Raw genomic sequence first — 14,493 nt, 5'->3', positions numbered from 1 at the left:
GCTTCCTGTTTCCGGCGAGAGGACCTGAGTGAGTGTTTACGCCGGCGGCCCTGCGGCCGGGTTCCTTCCGCGGGACGGGTGAGGGCGCTGGGTCCTGGGTCGCGCGGGCTCGACGTGTGTTGACTAGTTAGCTGGTCCCGTGGGAGCGGTTGGGTCGTTACCCAAGAGGTAGTGTCCCTGTCCCAATATAAACTATCAGTGACCTTGGGCCACTGACTTCACCTTTCTGAGTCTTGGTTCCTTTGTCTGTAGTATGTAAATGAGAATTCCTGTCTCAGGGAACAGTTGTGAGGATTAAATGAGATATGGTAGATTAAAAGCCCCATTTCCTTCCCTGCCATAAACCTGGAGATGGACGGTTTGAGGATGCCTTAGGGTCTGCTGGGCAGCCTCTGAAGCCTTTTCTTTCCTCTTACAAAGAAGCCACTTTGGAAGCAATAATGATTATAGCAAGGACTTATCTTGCCTTACAAGATTCTTCCCTCAGGTTTTTGATTCATTTTCTGGGCACCCATAAGTACTGGGCATTGTGACAGTAACGACCAAAAATTCTGGTCTTTGCTTTCAAGAGCCTCTAAGAATGGGATGCGGGGGAGATTGAGAAGTAAATAGATATTTGTAACCCTTTGCCATGAGGGAATATGGCAACAATAGAGGGAAGAGAGAGGGGACAGGAGAGGTTGTATTTGGGTTGGTCTTGATAGGAGTTTGCTTAGAGATGGAAGAGGGAAGAGGAGTTACATGCAGAGTTAGCAGATGAGCGGAGGTATAAAGTGGGGGAGAGCTTTGTTTTGAATCCAGGCTTGGGGAGGGGGGGGCAGCCCAGAGCTCTTGAGGAGGAAGGCTGGCAGAGAGAACAGTTGTGAATGTTTTTGAAAGCCAGGCTGTGCCATTTAGACTTATTCATAGAGGTGGTCTGGAGTCATTGGAGGGATTCTAAGCAGAGGAGTGACTTGATCAGATCTGTGTTTTAAAATGATGGCTTGGGTGGCAGCATGGATATTTGGTAGGGAGAGGCCAGAGGCAGGGAGCTTGTTGTAAAGCTGTGTGGTAGTTAAAGCAAGAGTTGATGAAGAAACACGGAGTGTACATAAGGGAGAGTGTTGGATGATCTCATTTGAACCTCACAACATTCCTATTAGCTGGCATGACATTTTTATGTCCACTTTAAAGCTGAAGAAACTGAGGCTTAGCTGAAGTCCCTTGCTGTCTGTCATAGGATGAGTGAAGAGAGGACCCCAGGTTCTAGTTCTGGCCTCCTGATGCTGCATCTTGCACTTTTCCAAGTGTCACCCTGAATTACCTCTCATTCAGCCCCCTGGTGGGGTGGGGGCGGTGTAGGGTGGTGGTCTGTCCTTTAACCACTAAGGCTTTGTTCCTTTACAGGGAGAAAGAGAGAGCGCGAAAGAGAGAGGATGTCTCTCTCAGATTGGCACCTGGCGGTGAAGCTGGCTGACCAGCCACTTGCCCCCAAATCTATTCTTCGGTTGCCAGAGACAGAGCTTGGCGAATACTCACTGGGAGGCTATAGTATTTCATTTCTGAAGCAGCTCATTGCTGGCAAACTCCAGGAGTCTGTTCCAGACCCCGAACTGATCGGTGAGTCTCTGTGGACTAGGGATGGGCTGCTGCTCTGATCTCTTTTGGGGGAGAATAATTCTGGAATTAAAGGGTAAATTAAGAGTTCGGGATTTGTCTCCTAATGTTAACGCTCCAGGGAAGTGATTGTTGTTGGGTGAATAGAAACAGAAATCATAATGGAAGTGATTGTTGTTGGGTGAATAGAAACGCAAATCATAATGAAACTATTGTTGCCATTTTAGTTGTTGGTTATACTGAGCTACTTTATCACAACATTCCTTAACTATGACATTGTTGAATTCTTTCTCTGATAGAGCAAGAGTTTAGGGTAGGGAGACTTCCCTGGTGGTCCAATGGGTAAGACTCCGTGCTCCCAATGCAGGGGGCCTGTGTTCAATCCCTGGTCAGGAAACTAGATCCTGCATGCATGCCGCAACTGAGAATTCGCATGCCCCAACTAAGAAGCCTGCGTGCTGCAACTAAGACCGGGCACAGCCAAAAAAAAAAAAAAAAAAAAGAATTTAGGTTAGGAAGGAGGAGCTGGCTAGGGAAAGCCCCTCAGTATATGGCATTTGAGCTGGGTATTAAGGGGTGGTTAGAAGGATTTTTGGTTGGTTGGTTGGTTGGTTAGAGGGAAGGCAGTGAAAAAGGACAGATGGCAAGGGCATTCTAGGTGGAGGAAGAAGGAATTTAAATATCATTTCTTCCTTCATTCCTTCCTTCCTTCTTCCCTCCCTCCCTCCCTCCCTCCTTTCCTCCCTCCCTCCCTCTCTCCCTTCCTTCCCCTCCCTGCGTGGCTTGCGGGATCTTAGTTCCCCCACCAGGGACTGAACCCAGGCCCCGGCAGTGAAAGTGAATATAATTAAATTATATTATAAACGCAATGTCATATAAACTGACAAAATGGTATAAGCTGGCAAAAAGTGTGTTTTCAGTCATAAAAATATGGGGTTCATCCTTTTTTATTGTTGCATTTTTCCCGTTCATTTAAATTGAGCAGTCTCCATGGTGTTAAGCTCTAGAGTTTTCCTGCATAGATTCTGTGTTTTATCAGTTTGTGCTCACTAACAGTTGTTATTCAAATGCATTCATTGGGCTTCCCTGGTGGTGCAGTGGTTAAGAATCCGCCTGCCAATGTAGGGGACACGGGTTCGAGCTCTGGTCTGGGAAGATCCCACATGCCACGGAGCAACTAAGCCTGTGTGCCACAACTACTGAGTCCACATGCCACAGCAACTGAAGCCCGCGCGCCTAGAGCCCATGCTCCGCAACAAGAGAAGCCACCGCCATGAGAAGCCTGCGCACCGCAACGAAGAGTAGCCCCCGCTCGCCACGATTAGAGAGAGCCCGCGTGCAGCAACGAAGACCCAACACAGCCAAATAAAAAAAATAAAAAATGTATTTATTAAGTAAGAGTACTTTTAAAAGCATATATCACTCTCTAGCTATCTGTCCAATCAAGATAAGGTTCTTAGGGGACAAAAATCATTTAAATTGTTTTGAGGAGCAAAATATAAATGAACAGTTCTTTTTTTTTTAGATCTGATCTACTGTGGCCGGAAGCTAAAAGATGATCAGACCCTTGACTTCTATGGCATTCAGCCTGGGTCCACAGTCCATGTTCTGCGCAAGTCCTGGCCTGAGCCTGATCAGAAACCGGGTGAGAGAGTGCTGTCTCTTAGACAGGCAGGGCTTCTGTAATATCTACAAGGGAAGGAGGGTCTGTGTGCGTTCTTGAGGCAAGGGCCTGCAAGGAGGGTCTGTGTGTGTTCTTGAGGCAAGGGCCTGGGTGGAACAAAGGGGTGATTTACTGAGATGATAATAGAGGATATCTTTATTACTTATTGGATTAGACCACATTGATTAACAGAGTACAATTTTGATCTTGCTGCCAGTGCCTCTAACAGAAAGGGATTTGTTTCTCTACTTTTAAGTTCATCACCCACTGTTTTAATGGGGTGGGGAGGATGTGTCTATTTAAATTCCTTTAGGGAGTGAACTTTGTATTTTTGTTATTGTTGTTGTTGTTCTCATTAGAAAAAAGCTGGAAACTCCCTGCTTTCCTCTAAATGCTGTAGTGTGCTCTCATGTTAGCAAATCTTCACACAAACTGTTGCAGGCGGTGATTTGTTCAGTCACCTCACTCCTGCTATACTGATAATTTATTTTCCTGATGTTTGAAAATATTTGAGTGGTATGAAAGTAGCTCTTGGAGAAAACATACAAAGCCTCTAATGCTTTTTTGACTTATTAATAAAAGGTGCTGCTTGGAATTCATAATTTAAATTTTGCATCTGTGTTTTAAAAGCCTCCCCAAAGATAAAGCTAAGCTGTATAAGAGATTCGCTTTGTTAAAAACGGGCAGTTTGACATATTTTAATAATGTTCACGATTGCTTTGACTGGTTATTAGCTTGAAATTTTTCCTCTTTTCAATTCTAAGCATAAAGGACAAAAAGATCTTCTTTTGTACCCTGATGGGAAGTGAGAAAGAGAAAGGCAGTCTCTGACATCTGGGGGCTGGCCTGGCCTTTAGCTAGGCCTTGAAACATGAACAATTTCACAGGTCACCAACATCTACAAGGGCCACTCACTCTGGGACTGTAATGGATCAAGAGAAAAACAAGATTCTTCTCATTTCTGAGCAGAGACAAAAACATGAACATTGTCCAAACCACAGAAATGACCAAATATCCCTCTATCCTGGCTATTATGAGTGACTGCTGCTTCTTTACCAATTACAGCTTTCATCTTGCGCTAGTTTTCCTTCCTTCTAGATAAGAATTATTAAGATACGTGATCATAAAATCACCCCCACTTCCTGACAGCCTCCAATCCAGAGCAAAAGGCTGCTTCCTTAAACTTCACCCGCCAAGTCACCCAACCAAAGCCCAAATCCTATAAGTTCTTTCTGACTCCCTCTTACTGAGATGCGCCATGGTTCTGGTGGTGGCATTCTCTCTGTAAGAGCAGTAAACGCAACTTGCTCAACTGTAGGTGTCCCCCTCTGATCTTTGGCTGGAGGGGATTGACAGAAGGAAAGTAGCATTTGTTGCTTCTTCCAGCCAGATTGTTTCTCTTTGATATCTCATTTAATCATTACAGTGGCTCAGCAGGGTAGGGTAATAGCATTAGCATTTTATAGACGAAGAAAAAGAGGGTTAGAAAGGTATTTATTCAAGGTTACCTGCTTAGAAAATGAATGTAAGAGCTGGGATGTGAATCCAGGTTTTCCTGGCTCAAGAGCCCATGTTCTTTCCACTGGGCTGGCTGCCTCTCACTTCCAAAGGGTGAAACTAGCTCAGAGATGTTAAAGAGACAAGCATAACTCTTAGCTGATGGTGGGCTTAAGATTTTGAGTCCTTTTCATCCTCCTTCTGCCTGGAGATTTATTTTTGAAACAAACGGACTTTTTACTGGGAGGTGAAAATAAACTTTTAGATTTGAAAATAAACTTTTGTGACAGCATTTTAGGTATTTTATCCTTGAGTGTTCTTCCAAAAGGAAGCACATTTCTTTTTATCTCCCACCAGATTAGCTCCTGTAGGAGGAGAAGGTGTCAGTTTCTTCCTTCCCACCTGGATCCTTTTGGTGGTTCTCCGCAGAGGGTTACAGATCCCTTTAGGATCTCACTTAGGCCTGCTGTTTGAGCAGGGGTGTGTACCCCGGGCTCCAGACACCAAGAATGACTTACTGTTCCTTCGAGGCACCTCTTATATTCTTCCATGCCTTTGCACTCGTTCTCACTTAGGCCTGGAATACCTTCTCTTCCCAGTGAACGTCTGCATTACCTTAAATACCCTTCTCAAACGTTCTCTTCTGGGAGGCAGCTCTGTGTGGTCCTCCCACTCAGTAATGGCTGTCTGCCTCCATGTTCCTAATGCCCTCGCTGTGGTCCATGCCTCTGTTGAAGTCCTCAGCATGGTATTTTGTAATTATGTGTGTGTGTTTAATCCAGTCTCATTTCTCCTACTGTTAAGTTCCTTGATGGCAGGGACTCTCTCTTTTTGTATTCCTGTGCCTTGCACAAAACAAGATTTACTCCAAAACCATGGAGTAAATGCTTAGCACAGGTTTGTTGAATGAATACATTAGGTAATTTACTTGAGGTGAATATTTTTCAAAAGAGACAACCCTCATGATTAGAGCTATAGGTAAGGATGTGGTTGCCACACTGAACCCTAGGGGTGCTGTTCACCTTGCTCTGGGAATGGTGCGTCTGGAGTTGGGCAGTACACAGTGCATATAATCACAAGTAGCCGTTTTGGGTGAGGGTCACCATGCTTTTACAAGTGTGACCCAGGGTGGACTTCCTGCCTACTCCCCCTTCTTTTACCCAAATTTCTCTACCTGTGAGATGGGCTGATGTCCTAAATAGTAAAGTGACCAAGTGAAACTAAGACAACTGCTAAACTTTCCCATATATATGAGTCATTGTGTCCAAAGATCAAAAAGGAGCTTTGGAAAAAAAAAGGAGCTTTGAGTCCCAGTGACATGCTTGTTTTTCGACATGTGATGAGTTTGTTAAGAACCCTAGAAGTACAGTGTTTTCTTGGTCGTTGTTGTATTTGTTTTTTTTAATCAAAATAATATTACAGAGGCCTGAAAGAAAATATCCAAAAGAAAAGAGTTACCCCTGATCCTGTCACCCTAGCTTGTTCCCTTCCAGCCTTGGCCCACGTGCACACTGACACACATCACAAAGTTTTACTAGAGAATGCACATACAACTATGTTCTATTTCTTTCTCTTAACATATTGTGTCAACATAGCTCCATATTGTTCAGATGGCTTGCAGCATTTATTTTAAATCATTGCACAAAAGTCTGCTGAGTTCCTTATACCCTCCTCCTTTTCAAATGTGAAAAGCCTAGAACTCCTGCAGTGGGATATTGATCAGAATAGTCTTTTTCATGTGATAAGATTCCCCTCTGCTGGAACTTGAATTTGTTTATCTACTGAAGATGCTTAAAAGAGAGTGCAGTTTTCACATCTATGGCATAAATGTTTTTTTCTGATCGGGTGCCCATTTTTAGTGGGGTGATGAGGGAAGGGAACCTGCATCTGGGCACTTGCTGAAGTGATGTTGTGCGTCTACAGCAGGGGCAGGGCCCGGTTGTAGGGTAACTGAGTGTCTTGTCCCCAGAACCTGTGGACAAAGTGGCTGCCCTGCGGGAGTTCCGGGTGCTGCACACTGCCCTGCACAGCAGCTCCTCCTACAGGGAGGCGGTGAGTATGTGCCGAGCCCCCTACGAGATGCTTGCCAGGCCTGCTGGAGAGGGGTTGAACTCGAGTGGTGTAGAGAGGGAGTTGGAAGCCGGTTGCCATGGCTCCCAAGAGTCCCTCGGGGAGTTTTTGCCATGTCTGTGGGTCTCAGTAGAGCCCTATCTTCCCCCAAAGAGGCTCTCAGCTAGACACTGTTGATTTCCTCTAATGATAATGATACAACCTCTCCTGACATTGGCCTCACGGAGTGAATATGGTTACAGCAAAGGATGCATATACTGTTTCTGCTGGGCCTCATTCTTTGACTTTGGCTGAACTGCCTGCCCCCCACTCCTTACCAGGATTTCCTCACTGGGAAAATGCACTGATGTCTTTCTATAGGAGAGTCGATAATCAAGATTAATACAACTGCAAACTTCCCAAAATATATAAATGTGAAATGGTAATTGTGTGGAGATTGAAAAGGACTTTTGGCATCTAGAGAAACCTTTGTTATTGGGCTTATAATGAGAGCTTTTATTTTGGAAGCACTAGAACTGTAAATGGGGGAAAAGACTAGAGATTGAAGGTTTATTGTGCTCTTGCTTTTATATTGTTTGTTTCCCCTCCAGTAAGCCATGATCTCAGAGAAGAAAGAGGTTCATCTGTTTCCTGGGGCAACTGTCCCATTGCGGTGGTGTATGTGCAAGCACTTAGAGGGAGGAAGTACTTCAGCAGAGTGTGGGTATTTGCTGAGTGCATTGAGCTAGTTGGAGTGTTCAGCCCTCCCCACTTCTCTTGCAGGTCTTTAAGATGCTCAGCAATAAGGAATCTCTGGATCAGATCATTGTGGCCACCCCAGGCCTCAGCAGTGACCCCATTGCTCTTGGTAAGTGCAAGGCTGAGCTTAAGGAAATAGGAGCTGTTGGAGAAGGAGAAACCAGGAGGAGGCAGTGACCTTAAAGAACCTTTGACTATCTTGTGAAGAATCACTGGTCTTGTGGCTGGAGGGGGAATAATCCAGATGTATTCCATACACCCAGCCCTCCAAGACTTGTCAGTCCCACAGCGAAAATATGGCCTGACTAACATCCGAAATGAGACTATGAGGAAGCCATGTGAGGGCAGCTGTTAGCCCAAACCATAGCCATCAGGGAAGACTTCCTGCACACCTTGATGGATAAGGGAAGAACCCAGAGATAAGGGGAAAACAGGCTGGTGTAGTGGTACACAGCATGTAACCTAAGTGCGGGGGGCAAGCAGGGAGCAAGATGGAGAGCACGTGGTTGTGCTGCTGGGGCTTTGTTTCCCCCGCTTCTCTTTAGGGCTGCTTTGTAGTCTTGCATCCCTGTTAAGCCGGTTGCTCTGAGGCCTGAAGTCTCTTCTCCCCACTGGATCTGGCTAAATTTCCAGTCTCTGAGGTGAGCCCTGTTCTCCTTCAGGGGTTCTCCAGGACAAGGACCTCTTCTCTGTCTTTGCTGATCCCAACATGCTTGATACGTAAGTATACCCATCTTATTAAGGGGACCCTATCTCTCCTCATGGTTGGGCCAGAAACCTAATTGTCGCCCTGGATTCTGCTCTTGCAGCCCATCCCCCAAATCTGTCTTCTAAATGTGTCAGGAGGTGAGAAGGAGCAAGGGCTATGGGGGGAATAATAAGCCCAAGGGCAGGGGCATGCAGAGATGTTGGGATGAAGCAGGGTTCTGAGGCCGGTGATGCTCAGTTTAGATCTCATTCAATAGATATTAGGGAGCCTTTGAAGGATTTTAAGCTGGGAAAGAAACAGGTCCATACATCCCAAAATTTTAGAGCTGGAAGGGATAGTAGAGGTTATGTCCCCTTATTTGCAAGTGAAGAAAACAGCCAAAGCCTGGAAAGAGAAGGGACCTGTCAAAGATTGCCCAGTGAAGTAGTAGTGGAGTCCAGACCAGAAACTGACCCCTGAGCCTCCTGGGCTGTGCATGTCCCATCATGCATTGCCGGAGGGGAAGGTGAAGCATCTGCAGTGGGGCCCGGGGGTGAAGGCCTTGCTGTTCCTGGGGACAGAGCAGCAGGAGCACAAGCCGACTGGAGGGAGGTGCTGAAGACTGGGAAATTGAAGGGCAGGCGTGGGTGACTTGATTGTTGTGAGGGGCACCCAGAATTCCTGTCATGGCCAAGGGTGCTCTTTCCTTCTTAGTCACCCTTGGGTTTCTTCCTGCCCCATCTCAGGTTAGTGCCTGCTCACCCGGCTCTGGTCAACGCCATTGTCTTGGTTCTGCACTCGGTGGCAGGCAGCACCCCGCTGCCGGGGGCCGACTCCTCTTCCCGGGGCATGCCCTCCAGCTCGTACCGGGATATGCCAGGTGAGCCCCAGGACAGTGGAACGCAGGCCCCCTCGGGAGTGGGCGGTGGTCCAGGGGTTTGCTTTACTCAGCAGCTATGTATAGTGCTGGCAGAGGGCGTTCCTTGGGAACTCTCAATTTGAGTCAAGGAGTGCATCTGTCCTGTAATTTTCCAAGGGGAGAGATGAAAATATGAATTTGGAGAGTAACTAGAGCTGAGATTCTGGAGCTGCGCCTGTGCCTTTCTGTTCTTCCTCCTGAAATCTGTTCTCCCTCCTCCAGGTGGCTTCCTGTTTGAAGGGCTCTCTGATGATGAGGATGACTTTCACCCAGTAAGTGGCCTGGCTGCCTGCCATTTGGGGGAGATGGTGCTGGGGATGCACCCCTTGCTGGGACCTGGCACGCCCCAGCTGGGAGGTGATCGGAGGCCCTTTGGTGACCCAGCTATGTCATACTATTGCTGTCTGAACCTGGCAGCTAGGGGAGGTTCCCCAAGAACTGTTCCTGGAGCGGGGGTGGGGTTCATCTGAGAACGTCACAGGGCTGCTTCCCTGATTCTTGGTGCCTCTCTCGTTCAGAGCGCCAGGTCCACGCCCTCGAGCAGCACACCCAGCTCCCGCCCAGCTTCCCTGGGGTACAGTGGAGCTGCCGGGCCCCGGCCTATCACCCAGAGCGAGCTGGCCACCGCCCTGGCCCTGGCCAGCACTCCAGAGAGCAGCTCTCACACGCCAACTCCTGGCACCCAGGTATGGAGAGAGGGCGGGAAGATCAAGGCCAGGCCCCTAAGGGAGAAGGGCCCAGTGGTAGAATGGATTTACCTTTGCTGATCCTAGAGCTGGATCTGCTTTGAGCCAAACTCTACCTGGAGCCCTGGTGGGTTTCCCGCTGCAGCTCAGGCGACCACCTGTCACCAGCCTTCAGGGCTTAGAAGTCTGGGGTTCATCACAGGCCTGATTAACTCCTGCCAGCACTTTGGAAGAACCTCCCGTCACACAATATCCCCTTACTTGTCCCTGAAAGTGGCCAGACATCACAGGCTTAAGCATTCCTGGTGACGGTCACTCCAGCTTCCAAGGCCGTCTCTCCCAGTGCTGGGTCCTAGGCTAGGTCGGGGGCTCCATTCCATCTCCCTGGAGCAAAAGAGAACAGAACCTTTCCTGCCCACATAGAGAGCTTTGGGGTACCTCTGTGTGGTTGTCTCGTGCAGGCCCCTGCTGGGAGGCAGTCGTGGGGCACCCAGGGGCACCCTGGGGTGATGTGAGAGCAGTGGGTATGCGCTGGGAGGCTGAGGTGTCTCTGAGCGTGGCGCTGACCCTGGTTTGTCTCTAGGGCCATTCCTCAGGGACCTCCCCAGTGTCATCCGGCGTCCAGTCAGGGACGCCCATCACCAATGATCTCTTCAGCCAAGCTCTACAGCATGCGCTGCAGGCCTCCGGGCAGCCCAGCCTTCAGGTCAGTCTTCCCCACTCCTGATGTTCACATGGCTTCTTAGTTACTTTGGACACTGAGCCTGCTTCTGCTCTCTGGAGGCCCTTCCCACTTGGCCTGCTTTGCTCCAGGAACAGCTGGGGATGGCAGTGTGACAGGAGAGGATGCTCCCAGCAAGGGCAGTTGTCCCTGTGGCTTCCACTCCTGCACCCAGTGACCACAGCCGGCTCCGCTGACCACCTGGCTTGAATACTTGTGGCAGTTTTAATTGAAGAGACACTCATCCATTCTGTGAGCGGGGACTGAGCCTTGAGCATGTATATACCGGGCCGGGGTCCAGCTCCTGGGGTAGAGACGAGCCAGTGCTCATCCCTGCCATGGAGGGGTGCCAGGCAGTTACTGCAGTGAGGGAGCAACAGGGCAAGAAGCCCCGCCCAGGCTTGAGGTGAGGGCCTAGGTCAGGGAAAACTTTTCTGAGGAAGGGGTGTTTGGAGTGACTGTCAAAGAATTAGTTAGAGGTTAGCCAGGCAGGGAAGGGGTGTTTGGTTGAGGGGACATGGTGTCCAGGCAGACACAGCCACCTCTTTGACTGAATGTGGAGGTACAGGTGACAAAACTCAAATAGGCAAGCCCAGAAGGCGGTGTCCTTGTGGGGAAGATCCTGAGATGGAGCCAGAGTAAAGGAGAGTAGGAGCCTGAGTGTGAGGGCCTCATTGAGTGCCTGCGTAAGGAGATTAGTCTTGTCCTGTGGTCACCAGGGAGCCGTGGAAGATTTTAAGCAGCGAGTGACACCATCTCCCCTGCCTCACGGAATGTGGAAGCTTAGCTAGCAGCTAAGTGCATAACCCAAGGGGTTCACATTGTACTGCATGCCCCTGTGCACAGGCTGTTTGCTTCACTCTCTTTCCTTTGCTCCTAAGCCTGGGGCATGAAAGTCATTTCTGGAACTTGTCCACGGTCATCAAGCCATTAAGTGATAGAGACAGGGTCAGGCCCCTGTGGTTTTCGCCAGCCCACATGGCCCTGGTGGACAGTGAGGGGAACGGGAGCAGGACCCGTGGACATCTGGTCTTTTCCATTCCTTCATCTTCCCCATCCTGATGCCTGTTCACTCTGCTCTCCAGCTCAGAAGCTTTCATGTGTCTCCCTGGCCTGTAACATGAGTTTGAGTTGGTTTGTGTGGTTTTTTAAAAGCCCAGCACATCCTCACCCTTGCCTGCCTGCTTCTCTGAATTTGCATTTCATCCCCACTGCCTTCTCCTTCCCATAGTGTGAACACAGCCTTTTCCCTCAGGTGTGCACTTCATTCTGCATGGGATAGAGATATTGATGAAGCTTTGAAAATACGAAATTTCTTTAAACCCTTATGGTAGAGAAGGACTTTTGTAGCTGAAAGTCAAAATCAAGGAACCATTGTATAAAGAGTAAAAGATATTTTGAGTTAATAAATGTGAACGTTGCTGCATAGCAAATCAAACCCAACCAATCAACCAACCAACCAACCAACCAACAAAAAAACCAAGCGAAGTCTGAAAGCTAATAAAAAACTGGGAAAGAAATCTGCACGTATCAGACAAAGGGCAAAACCTCCCTGAACTATAGAAGTTCTTGTGGTTTAGGACCAAGAACGCCATAGAAAAATGGGCAAAAGACACGAACAGACTATTCATGAAGAAGGAAGTACAGATGGCCCTTAAAGCTGTGTAATTCCTTGCAGTCCCGTTTCTCGAAATTTATCCTGAAGATGTATGTGCATGTAGAGGATGACATTTGTACACAATCAGTCACTGCAGTGTTGTTTGTAATGGCAAAGACTGGGAACAGCCCAGTTGTACATTTCAGGACATCCACAAGTTGGAAGGTTACACAGTTATTAAAAACTTATTTATGTATTGGCATAGGGAGCTCTCTAGGATACATTAATACGTTGGAAAAAAAAAAGGAGGCATGTAAGAAAAGGGTAAATATAGGAATATATATTCATATTTCTTCAAAGAAAATAAAATACGTTATCAGGGTGGGGAGGGGAGTAGATGAGGGTGAGACTTTTCACTGTGTATCATAGTAAAAAGCGAAGTTAATTTAAAAATGTACCCCCCACCCGTTTGTGTGTGTTTGTGTGTGTGTCTATACAAACAGCAGGAGAAAGAAAGTAACTTAATCTTTTGAAATTTAGACATTGAGTACTTCGTGATTTCTCTTTTGATCCTTATGTTACATTTTCCCCTTTTTCATTGGAAAGACTTTTACTGTAACTTGTTCTCTAAACCCTCAGTCCTCTCTCCTAGAAGCGCTGTGTTGTATGGAACTTCACATCAGCAGCTTTACTGGGGGAACCCACCTTTCTCTGTCCCCCTGAAAGGACAGACATAAGCAAGTCTCCGTAGGAGCCTAACTAACAGCTTCTGCCTGTCCTCTCTTTCTGCAGAGCCAGTGGCAGCCCCAGCTGCAGCAGCTGCGTGACATGGGCATCCAGGATGATGAGCTGAGCCTGCGGGCCCTGCAAGCCACTGGGGGGGACATCCAAGCGGCCCTGGAGCTCATCTTTGCCGGAGGAGCCCCATGAACTCCCTGCTCCTCCTGAGCCCCCAGCAAACTGCCAAGGCCGCTGCCCATGGGAAGCACTCTTGAAGGTGCCCCATCCCTCCTCTCCCCAATACACCTGATGGTCGACCTTCTGCTTTGCCCAGTGCTTGGCCTTTCTGGCTGATGTGAGCTGGTAGAGGCAGTGGGGCAAGCATGGTGTGCAGGTTTTGGTGCCGTGGCATCAGGGAGCACAGCTGGTCCCTGCTTCTGGGCCCTGGGTGGAGAATTTTAGATCCACATCCTGAGATGCTGCGTGATGCCCACACTGGTTTTTTGGCAGAAGTTTCCAGTGGTAGCCCCCAGAACCTTTGGTGCTTTGGGTGTGGCATCCTCAGGATGTGCCCAAGGACTGCTGCCCAGTCTCCATGTGGCTGCTGTGTTACAGTTGTGGCCAGAAGAGGCTGTGCTTCTGAGGTGACCGGTCTCAGGAGGGGCCAGGTGGACTTCCGGGGCAGCAGGTCGGGGAAGCTCACCCTCCACATCGCTCCCTCTCCCAAAGGCTTTCAAAAGATTCCTTGTCCCTCCCCTGGCCTAGTCTCACCAGGCACTGTTTGATGCCTGTTCTGTAATGATGCCAGAATCCAGGCCTCAGAGCCGTGCCAGGAGGCAGGGCCCTCTTCTCTCTCCTGAAAGCGTAAATACAAGAGCAGTTAAATAACAATACTAAACAACAACACCAACACAAACAGGGCCCAGCTTTCATACTGAAGAGAGGGCACGAACCCCCAAGCTGCTGCTCCATCTGCCCGAGCTCTCATTCCCCTGGCACAGTGTTCCCTGGCACGTCGCAGACATGTCCAAGTTGAGCGAGTGGGTTTCATGTATTTTGAATACTTTTGTCAGGAGAGAAATCCTTCAGCTGGTGTCTCGGTGGGAAGTTGCTCAGAGGTCTGCTCCTGCTGTGTCCCTTTGCCAGAGGTTTCATCCACAGCATCCACAATCACGGTCATTTGTCTTCTGCTTGTCACCCCCTGGGATAAAAGGTTTACTGTTGATAAGGACTGCCTACTCTGTCCTTTGTTCCCCAGAGCGTTTACCCCTTGGCCCCCTTTCTGTCTTGAGGGACCACACAGAACAGGCCTGCTCCCTCTGCTCTGTGAGCTGGGCTCTGTGAGTTCAGGAGAGTGGTAGCAATTCACTTGCCCTTTGACCTGTCCTCCTGGTTTTGGTCTCCAGCACGTCCTGTTCCTCTCTCTGGATGACCACCAGTCTATCAGTGATACTCTTAAAGAGAGGTACTTGGGAGGCCCCACTATTCCAGATATGGCCTGGACGGCAGGCCATATCTGGAATAGTGGCCTGCCAGAAAATGTGAAGTCTCCACATTTCCCTCTCCATCCTAGAGTTAACGTTGAGGGGTGTTTGCAT

General features: G+C 48.5%; 1 protein-coding gene across 2 annotated transcripts; it reads left to right on the top strand.

Annotated features, from left to right (window-relative positions):
- UBL7 (ubiquitin like 7) lies at positions 1–13,217 on the top strand. 2 transcript variants are annotated; one of them, XM_081230129.1, is made up of 11 exons: positions 1–78; positions 1,387–1,599; positions 3,122–3,241; positions 6,726–6,808; positions 7,589–7,673; positions 8,227–8,284; positions 8,999–9,132; positions 9,394–9,443; positions 9,690–9,857; positions 10,441–10,563; positions 12,968–13,217. In XM_081230129.1, the coding sequence occupies exons 2-11, from the start codon at positions 1,416–1,418 to the stop codon at positions 13,103–13,105; spliced, it is 1,143 nt and encodes a 380-aa protein (XP_081086255.1). In that variant the 5' UTR covers positions 1–78; positions 1,387–1,415; the 3' UTR covers positions 13,106–13,217. The 2 variants fall into 2 exon arrangements, with proteins under 2 accessions (XP_081086255.1, XP_081086256.1); XM_081230130.1 differs by lacking the exon at positions 1–78 and adding an exon at positions 85–168.
- The last annotated feature ends 1,276 nt before the right edge of the window (positions 13,218–14,493 follow it).

The sequence above is a fragment of the Mesoplodon bidens genome (assembly GCF_964165515.1).
Source record: "Mesoplodon bidens genome assembly, chromosome: 3".
Classification (NCBI taxonomy): Eukaryota; Metazoa; Chordata; class Mammalia; order Artiodactyla; family Ziphiidae; genus Mesoplodon; species Mesoplodon bidens.
Note: the sequence above shows the minus strand (reverse complement) of the source record. Positions and strands in the feature narration are given on the sequence as shown.

Coding starts and splice junctions, on each gene's coding strand:
- UBL7 (XM_081230129.1), top strand. CDS start 1,416: ATGTCTCTCTCAGATTGGCACCTGGCGGTGAAGCTGGCTGACCAGCCA. Junction 1,600..3,121: donor TCCAGACCCCGAACTGATCG/GTGAGTCTCTGT, acceptor TTTTTTTTTTAG/ATCTGATCTACTGTGGCCGG. Junction 6,809..7,588: donor GCTCCTCCTACAGGGAGGCG/GTGAGTATGTGC, acceptor CTTCTCTTGCAG/GTCTTTAAGATGCTCAGCAA.